Source organism: Saccopteryx leptura, chromosome 1 (assembly GCF_036850995.1).
Source record: "Saccopteryx leptura isolate mSacLep1 chromosome 1, mSacLep1_pri_phased_curated, whole genome shotgun sequence".
Taxonomy (NCBI): Eukaryota; Metazoa; Chordata; class Mammalia; order Chiroptera; family Emballonuridae; genus Saccopteryx; species Saccopteryx leptura.
This window is the reverse complement of record NC_089503.1, coordinates 129,776,770-129,800,824: the sequence shown is the minus strand read 5'-3', so window position 1 is coordinate 129,800,824 and position 24,055 is coordinate 129,776,770. Positions and strand designations below refer to the sequence as shown.

The 24,055-nt window shown below is 39.2% G+C and overlaps 1 protein-coding gene across 5 annotated transcripts in view; it reads left to right on the top strand.

Annotated features, from left to right (window-relative positions):
• ADAMTS16 (ADAM metallopeptidase with thrombospondin type 1 motif 16) overlaps positions 1-24,055 on the top strand; it is a 160,950-nt gene that overhangs the window by 54,088 nt on the left and 82,807 nt on the right. For all 5 annotated transcript variants that reach the window (XM_066360797.1, XM_066360795.1, XM_066360800.1 and 2 more), the window contains exons 4-9: positions 2,857-3,136; positions 7,103-7,302; positions 8,768-8,851; positions 11,519-11,678; positions 13,381-13,486; positions 20,879-21,016. In XM_066360797.1, the coding sequence (XP_066216894.1) occupies positions 2,857-3,136; positions 7,103-7,302; positions 8,768-8,851; positions 11,519-11,678; positions 13,381-13,486; positions 20,879-21,016 (968 nt within the window). The remainder of the gene's footprint in view (positions 1-2,856; positions 3,137-7,102; positions 7,303-8,767; positions 8,852-11,518; positions 11,679-13,380; positions 13,487-20,878; positions 21,017-24,055) is intronic.

Sequence of the window (24,055 nt, the reverse complement as noted above, 5' to 3'; positions counted from 1 at the left end):
TTACACAAGGTCAAATACATCCATGAAGGCTCTGCTATTCCTGGGCTAGTTTAAATGTAAAAAACAGTAAAATCCAACTGACTTTGGCTATTATTTAATTTTTTCCTTAGTTATTTCTTGATAAAATTGCAAACTTTAAAGTATTATTGTATCCTAGTTTAATTGGTAGCATTATAAAAGACAAGAAAGATTCCCAAGTCGCTCATATGGAACATGGCATGAGAAGCTGCCTGCTCTGTGATCCAGAGCATAAATTTTAAGTACTGTATTTCCCTTTCTATTGTGAGGTGGCATTTGGGCCCCAGGAGGTCTACCCCCCGTGGTGCTGATTAGCTTCATTGATAATTTACCATGTTCACCTGTTTCCCACTAGCAGACACTAGGGCCAGTGCTTAATCTCTAAATACATTAAGCCTAGTCTTCCCTTCTTTTATATCTCCCATCCCTGACTCCACTGTCCCCCAGAGTTGCATTTGGCCCTTTCCTAAGATCTAAGAGGTGTTTCTTCATTACCACATTATACAAATATTCAGAGTCAGGCATGACAGCCCAGCCCAACATGGAACGTCCTTTGGTGACAAGGATGCACAATAAGTCTTCCCCAAATGAGAATCAGATTGGGGCATGTCAATCAGAGATACACTTAGAACAGGCACCTGTGTATAAGCGTCTTTGAGCACTTAATCAGTGTCTCGGTATTCTAGATCATCAATATAACTTTGGAGAAAACCAGCACAATAGTAATTCTGGGAGTGCAGTATGGTAGAGTCATAAAAGGTACCTGACAGTTGTTCAGGAATAATTAATTGTTCTCTGGATGTATGGCAACATTTGGTTATATTTGTAAGGATTTTTAAAATTCATCTGTAATTCTATGATTCACCAATGCCACTGATATTTTTTTACGTGAGAGTGCACGCAGATTTATTAAACTTGAGTAGTGCAGAAAGATATAAAACTGAAAGTGGAATTCCCCGCTTGGACCCCTCCTCCTCAATTTCTCTCCCTGAGATAACCACCATCGACAAGTTCTCATCAGTTCTTCCAGGAAAAGTCCCTAACTGTAGATGCGTGCTTTGCAAAATGAGCACAACTGGGATCAACTATATACTTTATTATATACTTATAAAATTTTTAATACCTTTTGCAAACCCTGTAAACCTAAAACTCTTGTAGGTTCTAAACTTACTCTTGATTTGGTTCAGATCCCTATACTATAGTTCCTAGCCATGTGACCTTAAACATGTTAATCACTCTCCCTCTCTATTTCCTCACAAGCAAGAGGAGAATAGTAATGATGTCAACATTACAAATTGCTGTGACTGATAAATAAGGCATTGCATAGACTATATTGACAAGTCTCAGAAACCGAAGAAAAAAGTGTTGCGCTATGATTATCATAAATACATAATCATCTCATGTTTTTTAATGGTAGGTAGACTACAAATATATAAATGTACTTTCAAAAATTACCCTGAATTAATTGGTAAACATTTAAATTATTCCTCATTTTTACTATTTTTGCTTTGTTTCTACTTTTTTGCTGTTACAGATAATGCTGCAATGTACAATCATAAATATTTATCAGTATTGGAAACGTGTCTATCAGAGGTATTTGGCAAGGTTTTTAAAAGTTAAATTTCTAGAATTGAGCTGTGTATTTTTATCACTGGTAGCTATGACAACCCACCTCCTGGGTCTGGCCCGTTTGTACTTGCCCAGAGTGTCACGTGGCCTCTTTGTTCCCATTTTCTTCAACAATTGTTATTATAAAGCTTTTCATCACTCTAAAAGGTACAGTGCCTCTCAATTTTGTCTTAAGATATTTTAGTGTTTATGTGCCTTTAGTTTGTGTTATGTTGTACAGATATTTCTAGTGTTTTTTATAATGCCAGTTCTTTCTTATTTTCTTAATATTTTGCTTAAAAGATCTTCTTGATCCTCTAAGAAATTATTTTATTCTTTCTTCTGGATTAATTTTGTTACACTTTTGCAACAATTAATCACATTAATTCAAGTTTACAGAGTTTTGCAAATTATTTTGTTAGGAGTAAAATTTTATTTTTTCTTTGGGAACCACTGCCCACACACACACACACCCATACTGATACCTAAATTTGCATGCATATGCTTTCTCCATTATTATTATTATTATTATTATTATTATTATTTGTATTTTTCTGAAGTAAAAAACAGGGAGGCAGAGAGACAGACTCCCGCATGCACCCAACTGGGATCCACCCTGCATGCCCACCAGGGAGTGTTGCTCTGCTACAGTCTGAGTCATTCTAACGCCTGAGGCAGAGGCCATGGAGCCATCCTCAGCGCCCGGGCCAACTTTGCTCCAATGGAGCCTTGGCTGCGGGAGGGAGGGGAAGAGAGAGATAGAGAGAAAGAAGGGGGGAATGGTGGAGAAGCAGATTGGCGCTTCTCCTGTGTGCCCTGACCAGAATTCAAACCCAGGTCTTCCACATGCTGGGCCAACACTGTACCTCTGAGCCAACTGGCCAGGGCTCTCCTCCATTCTTTGGTTAATGTTTGCTGACATTATTGTGTCATGTGCTCTCTCTCTCTCTCTCTCTCTCTCTCTCTCTCTCTCTCTCTCTGTCATGGAACACCTCCACACACACCTTTCTGAAAGGGTGAAGGTGTAAGAGGACAGAAATGGATCTTTCCCATTTGTAAATCTGAAACCAGGTGTGTGAACCCTTGAATGTGTGTTCTCAAGGAGGGAACAGGATGTGGGAACAACGTCCTTCTAAACACAGAATAAAAAAGGCATGCTTGTAGAGTTGGCTGTGTCTCAAACTGGAAATATCATTATGCTTTTCTTTTTCTTCCTCCTTATTTTTCCAGTCAGGCCTGATAAGAACACAAGAAGCAGATTATTTCTTAAAGCCACTTCCTTCACACCTAGCAGGGAGACTCAACGACTCTGCCAGGAGTGGGCCCCCCTCCCACATATTGTACAAGAGGTCCACAGAGCCGGAGAATCGTAGCGGGCGCCAGGTAATGATGGTGCAGAGGCAGCGGGAGCTGGAACATCACCACCCCTTCTACCACGGAAATCAGCTTGCGCACAGCTTTAACTTCCAGCACCCACAAAAGCAGCATTTCTGCGGAAGACGCAAGAAATGTATGTAAGCGCGATTCTCCTTGTGCATTTAATGATTTTAACATTTGTATAAGCCGATGGAATATTTTTAATTTTCATCAGAGTATGTCTCTCCCCAAGGTGACTTATTAACTGTCTTTACTAAACTTAAGTGATGATTCCAAAGAAAGTCCATTATCTGTCCATTCAGTATAAAAGCTCTCTCCATGGTAGATAGATAGATAATAGTAGGATGTTTTCTTTTTTTAAAAAGAACTGTTCCCTGGACAGATTAAATGATACACTGCTGAAAAATACAGAATCCACCAGACATCTTCAAAAGAACCCTGGCCTGTCTGCCAGTAATTCTATATTTTTGAGGTCTAGATTTATGAAAGCCCACATAGTTTTCCAGCTGAGATCATTTATCTCTATACATATTTATGTACTTGACCCACCACATCAAAAGACAGACTATACAGGACATATTTACCTATAATTTATCACTAAGCTTTATCAGAGTCGTTTATTTTGTCATGAACATTTAGAGGGTGATGTGTTGTTCCCATGTTATGTAGGAACCTCTCATACATTCCAGACTAGCTGCTCAGTGCTTTCTGGAACTTCCCTCACTTCCTTCAGCTTCCCTCTCCGGTGTCACTTTATTCACTCTCCTCCTGTGAGCCATCTTTCCCCAACCCCATCTTTCTATGCTGATTGGTTTCCTGGGCATCTATACCCACCACTAAAATAGAAGTGGGCATGTGCAGGAGCTCCACGTATATTGTGGAGTAGAGTGAATGAACCATAACCAGCTGGCTCTTACAACAGAAGAGTAAGTACCATAACTCCTGCGTGTCATCTAGACTTATATCCTCCAAAAATAAAAGTCTTAAGCTACATTCAAATTTGAAAAACTCAAACCCAAAATGACTTAGTCAGGGGGCTCAGTTTTGCCTTACCGGAGGACTTGGAAGAACAGAGTTGAGAACAATTTCAGGTGAACGAGAGAGGTTCAGTGGGTAATACAGCAGGGTGTACTTATTAACAGTGGCTGACTAGGGACACATGGGTGGGGAGAAGAGGAGGGAAAGGTGGCAGAAGATGGGGCCAAGCTGAGTCAGGACAAGATCAGGGGTAAGATCAAGGTCAAAGCCAGGATGCATGTTGGCAGAGCTCGTGGTATAGGTGTGGTCAATGCAAAACAGCTTTCATATATCAGGGAGGCCAGAGAGATGAGTGGGGTTGTGTTTACCTCTTTGACAGACTATACCAAGTTCTGAAGCAAATGTCATGGGCCCTGAGAAAACTGAACAGTGTTGACCATTCTGAAATAAATATGATCCTCTCATTTCTGTCTAGATATGATCAGAGTCATTCAGACCAGTAGCAGCTAAGGCACAGCTTGTGCATATAAAGCAATAAAATTATTGTGTTGAATATGGCTATGTGTGCATAAGTGTGCATATGTGTGTGTATGCATGTTTGTGTGAGAGCACATGTATATTGCTTTGACAAGTATTTTAAAATCTCAATAGTGGAGTTTATTTGAAAAAAACTGTTAAAGTGTACAATAAGTTTTGTATTTGGAAAATTTTTTAAAAAGCTATTATTTTCATAATAAAAGTAGAACAGAAAAAGTCTACAAAAGCATCTTGCTAGTGGAAGTCATTAGGGATCTCACGGTACAGTCTAATTTACTAAATATTTCTGTCCCCTTCCTGCTGGGCAGTTCTGTTCTCTGGGGACCCTAAGTGGTTGAGGACTGTGTGACTAACAGAATTGACACATTGCCTCCAGGTGATGTATATAATTCTCAGGGCTCTTGTTATCTGTGCATGGATTATCCCATGTTCTCTATGAGGCTTTGGACTTTCCTGGAGGAATCCTGATCTTCTGGTTCAATGGGGTTTACAGTTACAAGATTCATCCCTATTAGTCTGACAGATGGTGGCACAGTGGATAGACTGTCAACCTGGAAAGCAGAGACCCAGGTTCAAAACCCCAAGGTCTTCAGCTTGAGTGTGGGCTCATGAGCATGAGTTGCAGGGTCATGGAATCATTGACATAATTCAGTGATTGCTGGCTTGAGCACTAAGGTTGCTGGCTTGAGCAAGGGGTCATTGGCTTGGCTAAAGCCCTCTGGTAAAGGCATGTATGAAAAGAAATCAATAAAAAACTAAAGTTCCACAACTATGCGTTGATGATTTTCATTTCTCTCCCTTCCTGTCTCTGTATCTGTCTCTCTACCTTTTTCTCCCCTGCTCCTCTCTCTCTCTCTCTCTCTCTCTCTCTCTCTCTCTCTCTCTCTCACACACACACACACACACACACACACAGATTCATCTCTATTAGAGTCTCTAGTTCAGAAAATGAGAGATTTTTTGATGTGTTTACTCATCTATCTGTGGAAAAGGGCAAACAAAAGCAGATTGATTTGCTTAAAATGAATCATGACCCTGGACCTCAGGCTCGTGAATCAGCTTTCTGCTTCCAGCTGTCGGCACTGCTGTTGGGTTTTGAGGTGGCACACGTGTTTTGGGAAAAATGCTGCAGTTACCATACTGAAGAGCAAGTGATTTACTCTGAGACCCTTGTCAGAACCCTGGCCAGTGAAATAACCCCCTCTTTTCTCAGTTCTCTGTCCCTGTTCCCATTACCCAGGGGCACATAAACTGCTGTGTTCCTATGCTGTGTCTGCTTTCCTCCTGCGCATGTTTTTCCACCAGTGAACATTAGGACCAAGGCTCTGGGACCACGCTGCCAAATCTGAACCCTATTTTCAACACTTTCTAGAGAAGGGACAGTGAACAAGTTGTGATTATCCCCTTTGCTCTGTGTCCTCCACCATACCCAGGGCTGTTGTAAAGACTGAGTGAGTTATACACAGCTCTTCAAGTGGCATTTATGTCTATATAAATTGTGTCAATGTTAATAAAATGATGACTGCTTATTTTTTTATGAATGTTTATTAAATGCTAGCTGGTATAATTATTATCCTAAAAATGTTTATTTATGTTTGGAAGTATTTTAGCAAAAAGAGATAAAATATATTTGATGTAGGTGCCAGTCAAACAAAATAGCATCTTCTATCAGTGTGGTCCATAAATAGAGTTGGAATAGTTATTGTATGCTAAATATGTGGGTATTTTGAAACTTACTTTCACATGAAACCATTCTAACCACATTTTCAAAGGCATCCACTAAACCTAGAGTTGACTTACTGATGGTAAATGTCAAAAGTATTTTTATTTTTTTAATTGAACTTATTAGGGTCACACTGGCTAACATAACTGTACGGAATTTCAAGGGCCCAATTCTACAACACATCTCTATAAACTGTATTGTGTGTTTACCCTCCAAACCCAGCCAAAACTCTTTTTAAATGGCTTTCTTCAAGAAGACAGAGTATATCTTGTCTTCTAATTAAGCTAAGCAAATATTCATGGTGCTTTCTAGGAAAGCCAGCTCTGGAGTGAGGTTGGTCTGATTCAAACAATTTAGAACCGGTTTGAAACACTATAGACAAAACCAGTCATGTGTGCAGACACAGCAGTCAACTTTAAAATCACTCAGGTCACTAAAAGCCCTCAAATAAGAAAACAATCCAAGACAACACTCTTTCTTGTAGTTGTTAGTTTTATTTCATTGTCAGTAACTCTTTTGCACAGCCTGTTTCATAAATCCTTATGCTAACCAGTCTTTCATCATGATACTTGTAGTTGGTGCTAGCACTTCAGAACAAAAATGACCCTTTCTTGTTTTGAATTAGGACAAAATTATACAAAAGTAAATAAAGCAATGACTTCTATGATGTCTAGACTCTATGGGCTTTATTTGAATGGAGTGTTTTACTCTAACACGAGTTTTTACATCACAAAATTTTAAGAGTTACATGGTTTATATCATGAATACTCACTTCTTAAATTCAACTTCTATATAACAAGTTCCACCACTCACCTTTTGTGATGAATTTGCCTTAATTTTCTCTCTGTATGGCCCTCATAGACATGCCCAAGCCACCCAAGGAAGACCTTTTCATCTTGCCTGACGAGTATAAGTCTTGCTCACGGCACAAGCGCTCTCTTCTGAAGTCCCATAGAAATGAAGAACTGAATGTGGAGACATTGGTGGTGGTGGACAAAAAGATGATGCAAAACCACGGCCATGAAAATATTACCACCTACGTACTGACGATACTCAACATGGTAAGAACATCCACCTTGTTGAAGCTTAGTATAGTTATTCCTACTGGTGTGTGTGCATTTGCATATGTGTTTTACATTCTGCTTTACTTATGGATTTATGTGTTATACATAGAAATGCTTTATTTATGGTAACTCCTTCAGTTTTACTATGCTCCAATAAAAAGAGCCAAGTTTAGAACTTCAGAGAATAAGTGAAGGATGATGAAACCATTTGATCGTCTCTGTAAGCCGGTAACCTGTTTTGATGTACTGATGTCCTCAGAAATCTAAAAGAATATCTTGAGACATTTTAGTGCAATAAATCTGTTTATCACCACGCTGTGATTTTTAGATGGTTATATAGAAATACTAACTTTAGGAATGTTAATGTCCAAATATTGAGTATACATTATTTTATCTAGAAAAACAGTACAACCTTTTGGAATGTCTTCTCAGATAAAGAGTATCTCTCCTCAGACCCGCAGCTGTAGTAATTATGGAAAAGTGGTAAGAAATATCTAAGCCTTATTTCACCTAAGTAACATCTAGGTAACAGAATACAAAATCTTGGGCCACCATGATGTGTTTTAAAAAGTAGTTGTGATAACAATATTTTAAAAATCTATTCGTTCTACCTCAATAAACAGACTACCCTAAATGTACTTTATGTTTCCATGTTGTCACATGGCTATTATTGCTAATGTCACTATTAGTGACACTAGGTTGACCTATCTGGTTTATGATCTCCCAGGGAATTGAGGAAGACAGTGACACTGACACCCTACCACTGCATGTCCACAGGGCTGAGAACAGCAGGGCCCAGGATGCTGTGATTTGTGCAAGTGTCACCTCTATTCTGTACAGCTGTTATAATGCTTCTACACCTCAAGTATAAAGTGGTGAGAGGCATCTCAGTGCCAAGTCACCTCCCAATCACATGCCACAGTGTTGACTGTCATTACCCATCACCCCAAATCCACTCCAGTGTTCACTTCGACATTTGTGATCATCATCTCGAATGTTTGCATCTTTTTTGGAACATCATTCCATTTCCCTCCCTTTCTCATGTCCTGTTGGTCTTTTCCTAGCATTTCTTTTATGTTTCTGGAATCCCTTGCCTGGAGAGCTTGGAGAATTCTTACCAATGTAGTTATCACTGTGAGTAAAAAGTCCTCTAGTCCATTCAATTGAGGACACTTAACAATTCAGAGACCTCGTCATTACTCCATCGGTGTTTGAGAAGAAGGGGAACCTCCCTCTCCAAACCTCAGTTTTTCACCCTCAGGCACCACCAACAAGGATTCAACAATTGGTCTATAGTTGACAGCTATTCCTGTGCCTGTCTCTCTGGCAATATAAGAAAATAATATAGCTACATCACTAGAGAACTCAGGGATTGGCAGTCAGCATCAGGGCTCCATGCAGACTGAGGTCTGGGGAAAGTGGTCACCTATGGAGACTGACGTGGATTGCCTGTCTTTTTCAGGTGTCTGCTTTATTCAAAGACGGAACCATAGGAGGAAATATCAACATTGCAATTGTAGGTCTGATTCTTCTAGAAGAAGAACAGGTACTTTGTCTTTAAAACAAGCAACTTTTCTCCCAGAAAATAAATAATGCCAAAGCAATGCTTTGTTTCATTAATATAGAGTCCTTACTTCTCTTTCCCCTAGGACAAAAAGTTTTTATATTTTGTGTCTAATGCTATGAGTTAGTTGCTTGTCAGTCCCTTTAATGATTATTTGATGGTTTGTTTTTCCATGCAGAGGTAGTAAGAAGGATTCATTTAATTGCCTTATGAGAAAAGGGAATAGAGAAGCTGCCTTTAGATGGGTGGGAAACACACTGGGAAGACAAAGTGCACAATGCATCTTAGCCACTGTGAGCTCTCAGGGTGCCAAGTGGCACTGAGCCCATTTTATCTTTCAGTAGGAATGTCCTTTAGTATAGAAAGTAAATTGTACAGTGTGGCCTGCCTTCGTTTTGCTCTGTTGTCTCCCAGCTTCTAAGATTGATCTCACAACCCTCATCACCTTTAGTCCCAGAATTTTATTCTCATAGAGATTCTGCAGTGGTGAGCACATGTCTCTTGCATACAAAAACCAGAATTGTGCTGGATCTTGGCAGCATTTGGTAAAACGTCTGTCTCCTTTGCCTCAATTCCAGAGTCCCTGTCTAAATGTGCACACATACACTTTGGGTCATAAAGAAGATGAATATGAGCATTTCATGGCATAAGTAATAGGAGGCATGTCAGCCATCAAAGGCTCTCACTTCTACTTTGGCCCCCTCCAATCATTGGCTGGGCATGGGCGAGGGATCCTGGGACCCGAATCAGACCCCTGCATCCACTTCCACCCTTGTTGATGTCTTGGCAGAGTCTCCTGTTACCCATAGTTTTCTCATTTATAAAACAAGAATTTTTAGATGACATCTAAGATCATAAGATCTAAGATGCTTACAGGCTTTAATAATCTGGGTCCCTGTTCTTTGCCCGGACAGGGTGGGAATAGCAGGGACCGGCCTATTTCTAGCCTGAATAGTCAGGAAGATACAACCTCATTGTCTTTTGTGTGAGTGTATGTCTGGGAGGGGGTGCTGAGCCAGCAGGGTTTCTCAGGTGACAGGTTAATTATTCCTTGTATTAAATCGTTTTCACCTTTGGAATTCCTCCAAGCTGCAAAGAATAGGTGAGGTTATCTTTTGATCATACACCTGTGTTAACTTTAATTAATGAAGTTTTCCTAGAAATCACCAGCTGAAGAATGGAAGGCATGTCCCAGTTTTGATGTACAACATCTAGCTCAGGTGTATTTGACTTTCTGGAAAGACAAAAACTTGTAAGGAGAAATCGCGTTGTGTGACCAAAGGACAAAAATTCCAACACAACATTCTAGTCATGAAAGCCTTAAACAAGTTGTCCTAAAATCAGAGTTTTTAATCTGGTTTCCTCTGCTCATCATAGGAAACAGAGCAGTCCTAGAAATAAGGTTCAAGCATTTATTGCAGCCTGCTCTGCTGGGTGTTGCTGCCACCCTTAAACTCTTCATTTCCCAGAAGTTCACATGTTCTTCTGATATTTCATGGTTGCTTTATTAGAACTTAGTATATATGAATAAGGTCAAATGTCTTCTATATAGTTTTCTTCTAGTTCCATTTATTTTCCAGAAATAAATCTTGCCGAATGGACTTGCCTCTTCTCATAAATATGTTGCCTCTGTACTGACTTAATTTATTCCTGCAATAATAAATATTAAAGGGGCTATAAGCTGGAAGTCCCACTTGCTCAATGTGATAATGAAATAAACATTCAGTTACTAGGTGTTCTTTGTGTATGTGTTTAATAACATACAAATGACCCTTTGCCTTACATAATTTTGTAAACTGTTTTACAAAGATTTTTTTTTAACATAATACAACAAATGTTAGCATTTTTTTAAATTTTTTATTATTATTGAGAGGCAGGGAGGCAGAGACACACTCCCTCATGTGCCCTGATCAGGATCCACCCGGCAAGCCCACTATGGAGTGATGCTCTGCCTATCTGGGGCCACTGCTTTGTTGCTCGGCTACCAAGCTATTTTAGCACCTGAGGTGAGGCCATGGAGCCATCCTCAGTTCCCTAGGCCAGCTTGCTCAAATCACTAGAGCCATGGCTACAGGAAAGGAAGAGAGAGAGAAAAAGGGAGAGAGAGAAAGAGAGAGGAAGAGAGAGAGAAAGAAGAGGGGGAGGGGTGGAAAAGCAGATGGTTACTTCTCCTGTGTGCCCTGACTGGGAATCGAACCCAGGACTTCCAGATGCCAGGCTGATGCTCTACCGCTGAGCCAATCGACCAGGGCTGCATTTTATCTTATTTTTAAATTTTTTATTGAATTTATTTGGGTGACATTGGTTACTAAAATTATACAGGTTTCAGGTGTACAAATGCAAAAATTTTACACTTAGAAATAATTTATCTTGGGACATTGAAAATGCATTCAGGGTCAGCTAAATACATCCCAATTGTTTTGGCACAGAACTACAGAATGAGCATAGTGTCTACACTGACTCTGTATAGTTTTATATATCACACCTTACTTGTATTTCAATATATGAAATGGGTAAATTAGCAAATGTGCCATTTGGATTCATCCTTGTCCAAGTTAATAGGCGTTTTCTGTGATGCTAGTGCTAGTAACAATTGCATTATACCATGTTTACTTTTGTTATCATGGTGTCTTTGCCTCTCTTGCATAGCCTGGTCTTGTAATAAGCCATCACGCAGACCACACTTTAAGTAGCTTCTGCCAGTGGCAGTCTGGACTGATGGGGAAAGATGGAACTCGCCATGACCATGCCATCTTACTAACTGGTCTGGACATATGTTCCTGGAAGAATGAGCCCTGTGACACTTTGGGTAAGATCATTCAGCAGAGTTTTGAGGACCACATATGTGCTATGCGCCATCCATGGCCTTATATGTTAAACGTTTTTGCCTCATTCCAGATCTATAAGTGGTAGCCACTTCAGAGTGAAATTGTAAAGAAGAAATTTGCATCCCTATATAAACTTTGGCCAAACACAAAATTATGCATTTTTCATCAAAAGTGATTACTTCATAAGGGAAAGTTTCTTACCGATTCAAGAGTTTCTGTCTCTTCTAATTTAAGAAATAATTTCTTTCATTTATTCTTCTTAAGAAAATGGGATCAATAGGGACCATGGTGTAACATATGGCAGAAATGGTAGATTTGTGAATGTTATAGAGATAATACAACTATGTCATATTCCCAGTTTTTTTAAATTTCTTTATAAATGTCTCAATTATAGCAATTTTTATATGTTTATAGGGCTAAGTAGATCTTAGAGGCAACATTTTGATATTTTTTCCAAATACACTGCTCACAAAAATTAGGGGATATTTTATCACTTCATACTCATTTTGAAATATCCCCTAATTTTTGTGAGCAGTATCGTTATTGTAAAACATAATATGCTACTGACCAGGGCTCTCCTGGACATTTTTTTTCTTACTCTCTGTTTCCCCCCAGGATCTTAGAGAGGAAGATGCCTTATTATAAAACGATTCAGCTAAGACTCAAGTTAATCTAAGTTAACCTAACTGCTTGTCCTTAGGAAGACCTGCTTGCAAACTTAGCCCTTAGTTGGCCTCTGAGAACTTAGATTTCAAGAAGGTTCCCACCATCCTACCTAAGTGCAGCTCACTGTGCTGTAACTGTTTGTACATGTACTGACCGCACTTCACGAGGCACACCTGCTTTCCTCCTGAGAGTCTGGAATTTGGGTCTCTGCCAATAGAGGGTGCCTATGTGATCAGCCTCCAATAAAACCCCTGGGCTCTGAGCCTCTAATGAGCTTCCCTGGTGGACAAGTCTGCACTTACTGTCATGATGTGTAACTGGGGGAATTAAGCATGTCCTATGTCATTCTACTGAAAGAGGGCTCTGGAAGCTTATGCCTGGTTCTCCCAAACTTCTTCCTATGTACTTGTTTCCTTTGCTAATTTTTCTCTCTAGCCTTTTTGCCATACTCAATTATACCCATGAGTGTAACACACACTGAGTCTACCGAGTCCTCCAGGCAAATCCTTGAAGCTGGGGTGGTGTCGGGACTTCCTGACACACGCATTTCCTACAGTATTTGTTTCCTCTGTCCTTTGGGAACATGGATGTTTATAGAAAAAGACAGACATTCTCTTCCATCTGCAGTGAAACCCCTTTTCTACTGTGTCCACGTCATAGGCTTTGACATAGACGTTTCATAGATCCCTGAAGAGTTTTCCACGCAGAGAGAACAGACTGCCTACTTCCACATTGTTTTCTTTTTCTAGGTCCGTTTTTTTTTAAGATATTAAATTTAATGGGATGTCTTTAATAGGAATACATAGGTTTCAGCTAAACATTTCTATAGCATCCTACTCCCACATTGTTAAGAGCCCTTTCTGTGATTGGCCAAGGGTTTCCCTTTCATAGTTCAGCAGATGAAGATGAGAACCACATTTCCTTACAGGGTGGAGGGTAAATAGGCCTTTACAATACACCCTCTTCCTTTATTTCATTGCAAACTGCTGTAGATTCTTTTGACCTTTATGCCCATAGGTTTTGCGCCCATAAGTGGAATGTGCAGTAAATATCGCAGCTGTACGATTAACGAAGACACAGGCCTTGGCCTGGCTTTCACCATTGCCCACGAGTCTGGACACAAGTAAGTGCATGTCATGGAAGGGTGGGGCTCCGAGTCCTTTCCCTCCTCGTTGGTTTCCATAGAAGTACTGATCCATTAGGTTAAACCCACCAGGGGAATTCACATATACCCAAGGAGAATGTCAGTGACAGGTAGTAAATATTGCCCCTTGGGTACTTCTTTTGCTTTTATTTTAGTGCCTTGTGCTGTGCATGTGTTTACACTTTTCCCACCCTGTCCTTCCCTCAAAACCCTGCTCACACTCACATGTACCATTGCAGACACTTGTATCCGTCCTGCTCCTCTGTCCTGTGGCCTAATCTCATTCCGTGGTCCGCTCCAGCTGGGGAACTCCCGATGACTAGGGTAGTAACAAGCCCTACTGTTATTAACCTGTTTCTCTCAAATTTGTGTTCTCATATCGCTTTTAGAATTTTGCGAGGTGTTTCTAGCTGGTGTGTTGAGCAGAGTTTGGAGAGTGCAAGTACTACAGGAGGTCAGGCCCAGGAGGAGACCGTTTGCTTCCCATGTTCCCATTTTCCTAGTGGTGCCAGGTTTGAAATAGGGCAGCATCAGGGTGAGAGGTGAACCTGCTGACTGTAGAATAAAAAATTCCTATCAATTACTTATAGAAACTTATTCTTAGAGAAGTTTCCTTGGGCTAATCATGATGTAAGTTACCTTACCTCGAGGCAGCATCTGATCATTTATTTTTTATGGGCCCACTTGCTAACTTCCTACAACTACCCTAATTAATATGAACACTGACAATGTTCACACAAGTGTCTTCCTGCTATACTGCAGCTGTACTTGAAATTTCTTCTAGAAAATGCACAACTAAGAATTATAATATTTCTATTTTTTATTTTAACCCGTAATTTACCTGCAAAATCACAAAACTTGCAAAAGTCAGTGTTTGTGATTTAGTCTCTACCCCCTCTTTAGGAAATAGACTGGGGTTATTCATGTCACCCTGACCTGTTCAAAGTATCTTATGTGCATGTTGGTGTGTGTGTGTCCACGTGTGCGTGACTCTGTGTGTGGGGGAGTCCCGTGGAGGCCCTGCAGACTCAGGCTGTGTGTGAACTGATGACCTGAAAGCGAAACTGTATATCCTCCCGCTGATCCCTTCATCACTGCAGGCAATGATTGACTTTTTCAATGCCCAGAAAATTGCACTTACACTTCATAAAGCTTTCTGTTACATCATAATTGTATTTTTAATAGACCACTATAGTTAAAACTTCAAAAACTCTCATTATTTTAACGACATGGGGCTCTTGCTGTCCTCTGAACCATACCTGAATTTAATTAAACAATCAAGGTAAGAAATATTGTAGTCATCAAGGTCTGGGCAGATTGGCATTAGATGAGCAGTTGAGATATGGGCATTGGCAGTGCTAGCAGTTGCAGGTGGTGAATGTAACTGAAGTGAAATTTTATCTATCCAAAACTTGGTTCTTAGTCTTCAGTGTCAACAGCTATCAGTGTTTGGTTTTATTTTCTTTTTAAAAGTCAATTATTAATATCTCTTTTTATCACTTGGGCTGCATTTAGATAGAAAAAGAATTTCTTCCTAAGAAAAGATAAGTGTTTGTATGTGCAAGCTGGAATATAGATGGGAAGAAGGAAGGGAATTCTAGATTTGGATATATAGAAGTCCAACTCCTTATAGAATTAACCTCCAGAAAATTATCAACACCTTATTGGGCACATGATGTTTAGAGGATATTGTGCAAGAGATGGAGGAACTGGGAGTTCTGAACAGTCAATTTGCCAATGAAATAGCTTCTGATCCGAAAGTAGGGAATATATGTAATGGATGTGAAAATGAATTGCATGTGCTAACTGCCAAAATAAGTGATAACATTAGTACTAACAATAATGATAATAGTAATTGTAATAGCTTCTCTTTATGGAGCACCTTTTATAAATGTGCAGAGCAATTTCTCATGTATCTCAAACCGTACAAACAACTCCAGATAATCTCCCATCTTCCTTCACTGGCCTAGCAGGTAGACCATATCGAGTATTCAGCAACTGTGAGTAAATGGAATGGGGAAAGTGACTTGAAGAGTGAGAATGTGAACAAATAAAGAGTATTTCAAAGTACATCAAGTGACAGAGGCTGTGACATAGAACATTCAATAATCAAACTCTGTGAATTTTCCTTGAATAAGACAAGCACATATCTATTTAGTTCATTTAGTTAATAACTATTATTCTTTAAGACAGGACAATAGATTTGCTATATGGATCAAATATCATAACATAAACAGAATGCCTTTGTCTTATCCTTGGCAATGAGCTCCAAGCAGAGTCAATTTTAGAGTTTGGTACCTTAACCCTTTGAGTAGTATGAATGTTTATGTACGTCCTCGTGCCTCCTGACCATCCAGAGTAACTGGAACTAATTTCATTAAAAAAAAACAACTCACTCCCAGGGGTTCATGAGCATGAAAAAAATTCACTACTCAAAGGGTTAAGGATGAAAACATAATTCTAGATCTATTATGTCTGTATAAGACATCATATTGCACAAGTGACTTTTACCTCTTCAGTTTTGTTTATACTCAGAGGGCATTGTTTAAGATGGAGCAATGCTTTCCATGCTTCAGCAATAGGTTTTCTAATCTTTAACTCAAAAAAAAAAAAAAGATTTCAGTTAATGTCCAGCCAATTTCTTCTACTAAGTTTAGTTGTTTTTATTTCAAAAATGTCTTGTGGTTTATACAGGGGAATCTGGTCTAAAAATAGAAATTGCTAAGACCCAGTCTTTAGATTTGTCCTGGGAAAGGGAGGAAAAAGGCGGGAATGAGAAGCGAGGGTGGGTGTTCTTCATTTGTGTGTAGGATCGAGTCAGGATTGCTCTTAAATTGGGGCAAGGAGTCTTTCCTGGATATTTTAAATCACGTTACACAGGACATGTGGATTGCTATAGGCAAGTGTTTAAGAATTGGCATAGACACATTGAGGACTGCATTACACATTTTGGAGAATATGTCATTTATTTGAAAGTTTCTGCTTGCAAAGGAAGGTCATGCTATTTAATGGGTAGTGCCCTGGGGCTCGGATACATTGTGGTTCTCCCACACCCTGAGAATGCTCAGGGTGCGTTGCCTGGTCTTCTCTTATCTAGCTTTCCATTTGCAAAAACACTGGAGCCTGTGAGATTATTAGCAGGTATGTATAGGCACAATTACAGCAATATTATCTAAGCTGAACATCCCTATTATATACAGTATGCTGAAATAATTTGCATTATCAAACTTGAACATAAAGACAATATAAGACCTGAAACAATAAAGTACATAGAAGAAGACATAGGTACTAAACTCATGGTCCTGGGTTTTAAAGAACATTTTATGAACTTGACTCCACAGGCAAGAGAAGTGAAGGCAAAGATAAATGAATGGGACTACATCAGAATAAAAAGTTTTTGCTCAGCAAGAGAAACTGACATCAAACTAAACAGACAGCCAACTAAATGAGAAATGTTATTTTCAAAGACAATATTAAACACATTTATCGTTCTCAGAAGTATGCATGATCGTCGTTTCCCCCATGTCTTTTCCAGCATTTATGGACCTATTCTCTGGGCACCATTTGCATTCTGCCAGCAAAGCAATGTGTAGGATTCTATAAGAGTACTGGTAATCTACACCCCCCAATGTCTAACAGAAAGATGAAATAAAAACATGGCATGAAAGGAAACAAAGTGAAGGCTATCGGCACTGCAAGAGGCACAGTCAGAGAAGTCTTCTCCAAAGAATTAGAATTGGCTTTTTAATACCATTCACCTCAGGAATAATTAGCTGGCGATGTTAGATGCCTTTTGAACATTTGATGGTGATATGGACACCCCACCAGATGGTGGCTGTGCTCTGTCGTCAACCCAGCGCCCTCCAGCTGGGTTGGGGAGGCACTGGGTGACCTGAAAGATTTGCAGAGCATCAGGGCAAGCCCATGCCGTTAGAGATCATCGGTCTGGCGATTGTCAGAATTCAGTCCAAGGAACAACGGCAATTAGGAAATCACTTTTTACCAATTTTACTTATTGTCATTCCTCATTAAATTATTATGCTTGTTTCTGTGTCCAAAAAGCATTTGAAACTCATTGATTTTTGCCCAAACTCACACATGCAAACACACACACACACACATACACGATACATATACAAATGGCATTTAAGTATTAAGTGATTTGAGCAAGACCACATTTGATCAGGAAATTAATAGAAGTTTTGAGATTCAGTTTATGATATGCAAGGTTTCAGGTATTCTGAGGAAGGATTTATTTTCCCACTTTATAAGTGAGGAAACTGAGACTCAGGGACTTAAGTAATTTGCCCAAAGTCAAACCATTTATGAATGACAGAAGCTTCTTGCAAAACCTGCGTCAGTGCTCTGGTCATTTGGGTCCTACCAGTAGTTACCATCATCAGGCCAATTGTATGGTTTATTATCCAGAAAACATTGCCCTATAGTTTCGTTAGAGAGTTTCTCATTTTCATAATCCCTCTAGCTGAATAGCCTGAAATAATTGATATACCTCTAAATATACATGGCTGTTCATTTGACCATATCATCAATAATAAAGAAATACTTGTTAATGTAGTTGAATATTTGACATAGTACTATAAAATACATTAAAAACATCTGATGTTGAACATAATTCCCCTGTCCAATTTATTCTGAAAATATGTTTATATTTGAGTATTTGAGTTGGTGTTATAGCTAGAAGGTTGTTCTTTATTCATTCAATAAACATGAATGGAGAACCTGTTATGGGTTAGTGAGTCCACTGGCTCTGGGACTATAAGCATAAATAATAAGAATCTCTGTTCTTTAAAAACTTATAAGATAGTAGGTAAGAAATATTATATATATATGTATTTATTACATTAATATATAGGGTGATGATCACTTTAAATAAAGCATTATGGTTCATGGAAGCAAAAAAATTATCTAGCATGTATAATGAAAATTATATTTCTGGGTTGCCAAATACCAACCTTATCATTGGAATATGTTCTACTCATTCTTCCATGACTCCATTAGTGTTAATATCAAATGTGATCATTGTGGCACTTTCATACTAATGTGCTGGCATCCATTGCAGTACAGTTTATGGTTGTTGTACTACATGGAGACACAATTCTTAAAATAGTGGTGCTGAGATTTGGGTGGGCATCAGAATCACCTCACTGTGTTAGAATGCACAGAAATCCAGAACCTAACCTCCAACCTACTAAGTCAGAAAGCTATCAGGGTGGGCTTTGCATAGCCACATTATATAGTGCATTTCTCAGGTATTCTGATGCATAGCAGAGTTTGAGATTAATGCTAATAAGAATCATTGAAAATACCTTAGATGAAAAGTTTAAGATCAAGATTTTCCCAGACCTGGGATTTTGTAACTGAACTTCTTAGAAATGTAGGCAGAAGTGGTAATAATTTTATCTAGGGCACAATATAACCCATAACATGCCATCTTTATATTCAGGTCAAGGGCCATCCCATGGGTGTAGGTTGTTATTTCATTTTGGTCACTTTCTTCCCAAGGCAGCCACCCACATGTGATTACAGTCTGAATCTTTTCCATAGCCATGACACATTTTCTCTGCCGTATGGTTATTCTGGCCTTGATTGATTGCTTTTAATAGAACTTCAGAGAACGGGTGGAGGCTGAAACGTCTACATATACATCACTCTTGGTACTGAGTAAGAATTTTGAAGAAATTAGACAATGTTTGAATACCAGAATTTCTTGTATACACCCTTCAATCATGCTTGGGTTACACTATTGCATGGGTTCCGCCTGGGCTTGACATTAGAGTGTCTGGTTCCAGTACTGATTATGGGACCCTGGATAAGCCTCTCTCAAGTCCTCAGTCTTGCTGTCATTATATTTTACCTACCTTATAGGCTTGTAATGAGGTTTAAATTTAAAAACATAAGTAGCATGCTTAATATCTGTCTGTAAAATAGTGTGTGCTAACAAATGTTAGTTTTTATTTTTGCTGATATTATTAAACAGCGCTAAGCAAAATAGTAAAGTAGAAAAATATGTCTTTAGCTTTGGCAACAAGTATAGGTCCTCTGGCCTCATTTTGGAGCCCACTCACCCCTTGTCAGTGTCTTCTATCCCATTCCCTATGTGTCTCCCTCCAGTCATCATGGGAATCTTGGATGCAGGATGTCCCCAGATCCAAGTAATCCAAGTAACCACCTTGACCATTTTTGTTTTCTCTCTCTTCTGCCTTTCCCCTTTCCTCTATGTCCCACTCATTCAAACTCTTACTTTCTGAGGATCCATATAATGATTGGGTGAGTATCAGATATTAATAACCAACCATGGATTGGCTTTCCAAATATATATTTGCCCTAACAGGAAGCCTCCAGGACTATATAGAATGTCCCCCACCCCCACACCGCTTTCTTTCCAAAGGAATAAGTTGTGCTCTTCAGGAGCCGATGAGGATGGCTAAATCTTTAGGATATTAAGGAGAGGCACTTGGTATAGGAAGATAGAACCTCAGTCAGTGGGATTCGGATGCAGAGCTATGTAAGTGACAATAAGATGGTGCTGGTTGACATTGTAGGATTTGAACACCTGTAAAGAATCATATTAAGAGTTTCCACAGCCACTAAGATTAAGATATCCTCATTTACTAAGCTAGGGCTAGAGCCCCAAAGTGATTTTTTTCACTCAAGAGTAACAAATAGTCTCAACTTCAAACAAGGCCCACAGATAAATACAACCATAGCCACTCATTGGGGTTTTATAGAACCACTTCCCCCAAAGGGACATAGGGAGTTGTCAGGTCAAGAACTGTCCAACTGTCACAGCCTCTGGCAGTGTAGACCTAGCCTGAAATAGAGCAGTATTGGGTGGGTATAGGGACAAAAATGTCAGCACCACCAAGAGTTACAGTAGTTGGCTAGTTCTCAAATTCTGTTACATTTCAAACACATCTGGGAAGTCTAGTATCTGTATTTCTGGAAAACACTGGAAATTCTGACAATCCTTGGTGAGCAGAAGAGAGTAAGCAGAGAGGGAATGAAGGAATACGGAACAGTTTTAGCTCTACCAAGATCAAGTGAACTGCCTTTCCTATGCCATTTTAAATGCTATTTTTTTTTTAAATAATGAAAACATCTGTCCTGAGACAGTGCTCTGTTTTAATATTTGTGTGTACTTTCAGAGAACTCAGTGAATGCTAGTTCTTCATGAAAAGTCTGTGAATACATGACTAGTTTCCACAATTTAGTTGTTGGGGCTGTAATTTCTGCTTGACTATCACACAAAAGTAAGGGAGTCTCCACAATGTCAACACGTGTTTTGTTAGAGTATATTAGACAATTTAAACTGATCTTTGTGTTAAACAAAACTATTTCTCTCTCTCATAGCTTTGGCATGGTCCACGATGGAGAAGGGAACATGTGCAAAAAGTCTGAGGGCAACATAATGTCCCCTACCTTAGCAGGACGCAACGGAGTCTTCTCCTGGTCACCCTGCAGCCGCCAGTACCTGCACAAGTTTTTAAGGTATGAACTTTTAGAGCTGGTTGTGTACCTTTTGGTACAATTGATGTTCAGTGCCTGGTCAGCCTAATTCTAATATCTGAGCAGCTTCAGGCTTGAGTGTGAATTCTCAAGATAGTTCCCACTTGAAGGTGTCTTACGACACTCATTTTATCAAGGCGTCTGCAAAACACTTTCTTAAAACATGAAGGTCTGGGCCCTGGCCGGTTGGCTCAGCGGTAGAGCGTCGGCCTGGCGTGTGGGGGACCCGGGTTCGATTCCCGGCCAGGGCACACAGGAGAAGCGCCCATTTGCTTCCCCACCCCTCCTCCTTCCTCTCTGTCTCTCTCTTCCCCTCCCGCAGCCAAGGCTCCATTGGAGCAAAGATGGCCCGGACGCTGGGGATGGCTCCTTGGCCTCTGCTCCAGGCGCTAGAGTGGCTCTGGTCGCGGCAGAGCGATGCCCCGGAGGGGCAGAGCATCGCCCCCTGGTGGGCAGAGCGTCGCCCCTGGTGGGCGTGCCAGGTGGATCCTGGTCAGGTGCATGCGGGAGTCTGACTGTCTCTCCCCGTTTTCAGCTTCAGAAAAATACAAAAAAACAAAACAAAAACAAAACAAAACAAAAAAAAAAAACCATGAAGGTCTGTAGACTTTTCCAATATGATTCAACCTTTAAACTCAAAGTTTCCATGATAATTTGCAGGCCAAAATATTGCATCTAAATTTAGTTTTTTAAATTTTCTTTTCCATAACTAGACATTTCAGTCCATGAATAGGAAGATCTGTCATCTATTTATTTGTGCACACAATGGTAAAGCACACCTAAATTATTTTTTTGTTTTAACAAAATTTATTCCTTAATAGGAGTAAAAATTTGAATATTTAAACCTTATCATGACTACAAAATTCTGTAATTTTAAAAATTATGTTCAGAAAATTTGATAATAGCACTACTTTATTTAAGGTATAAAAGCATTTGGAAGGTAGGACTTAACTCTCTGAGCAATAGTCAATAGATTTTAAAATTTCTGAGAAAAAAAGGACTTTTAAGAAATATCCTTAGATCTGCTAGTAAAGTAGATTGTCCTACAAACCTCAGTGGCTTTGAGCTGGTAGTTTGGCTTAGTTTCAGCCATAACATTTCTGATTTGCACTGCATGCCAGCACAGATTGTTGAGATCCTTGCTCCATGTAGTCATTCAGAGATCCAGGTGCTGCTGAATGACCTTGTACTCTGGAGGAAAAGCAACTGTTGAAATCATAATATTTAGTTTTGCTTTTATATGTAATTACATAACAAAATTACTTGGTTAGAATTCTATAAGGATGAGGGAAAATTTTTATTTGTTTAGAAAGTAGCTCTTAACTCTTATGACAATGAATTATCTCTGATAGCATAGACAACTGAACAACTGAATGGGCATTAGACTTTAGGTGCTGGATCTACCTAAACTTTTCAACATCCCTTTTTTCCCCTTCTGAATACATTCTTCTGGAATCAAAAGTCAGTACCTGGAATAACTGTGGTTGTATAGCTGTTCCTTGTGGAAAACACACCTAAAATGGGAACATTATTGCTTCTTTGGTCCCAGGAAGAAAAACTGCTCTTATTCGAAGGACATGTTTAATCATTATAAATGTATTTTACTAGACACAAAAGAATTGTGTTGGCTTGCTAACAACTTGCTGGCTCACAATAATCTACTGATACTAGCAACTAAACACATTCACATTTCTGAGAGTTGTCAAAGAAAGTTTGAGAATTATTATTTTCATTTTAATAGTATATTTTTGCAAAAAGCTAACAAATAAAACTACCTTACTTTAAGAAATTGGAATGGATTATCACGAAAAGAAAATAGTGAAATTCAAAGTTAGAGAGCTTGACCAGGCAGTGGCGCAGTGGATAGAGTGTTGGACTGCGAGGCAGAAGACCCAAGTTCGAAACCCCGAGGTCACCGGCTTGAGTGTAGGCTCATCTGGTTTGAGCACAGTTCGCCAACTTGAATCCAAGGTCGCTGGCTTGAGCAAGGAATCACTCGGTCTGCTGTAGCCTCCCTCAGTCAAGGCACATATAAGAAAGCAATCATTGAACATCCAAGGTGTCACAACAAAGAATTGATGCTTTTCATCTCTTTCCCTTCCTGTCTGTCTATTCCAATCTCTCTCTCTCTCTCTCTCTCTCTTTCTCTCTCTATCTCTGGCACACACACACAAAAAAATCAGATGAAGAGAAAAGCAAATGAAAATAAAAAATAAAATTAAGAAAATACCATATAATTATATAGATCTAAAGTTCAACCTTTTGCTCTGATATTGAAGCCTAAAATTGGTCTAGAACCATTCTAGAAATCAAAGCAACAAAAAAGAAATATAATCATTTATATTAACAGAAAATGGGGCAAATACCAATATTTCAAGAAAAACAAAGCTTTTACCAGCACAGAATTTTTAAAATAAATTGAAATGTGCATATATATATAAACATAACTATAGATTTATATGTGTGCATGCATTTATAAAAATGTTTCTATATATATAGTGTACGAATATACTTTATAGTCAAATAATACTCTATATATTATATATTTGATATATAAAATATATTTTACATATTGTAAGCATAAAATTTTATCTATATGTTGTTTTATAGTGAGTGTAAATATTAATACAAACACAAAAAAACAAAACCATTGATATAAAGTTATCTATCTATACCCTTCTGTACATGATGATACACATGTGACCTCCCACTTTTACCCTCCTCTAGACCCAGCTCTGGAGTGATTCTATCCTGGGTCAGTCTACACAGGCACCAGGAACATTTTTCTGCCACAATATGATTCCAGCAATTGAACAGGCAACACGACATGGAGAGGTAGCCGCAGGACTCACACGCCACACTGGCTCGACCACAGTTGATGGAAGAAAGAATAGGTTGGCGGCACCCAAAAAGTACCAAACTAGCAGCCAGATAGGTGCCTTCTAAGTCTTTGTAATTTATATGTTCTTGTGGTCATCATTAAGAACTGGTGACTCCAAGCTAAGAATTAAGAACAAAAGT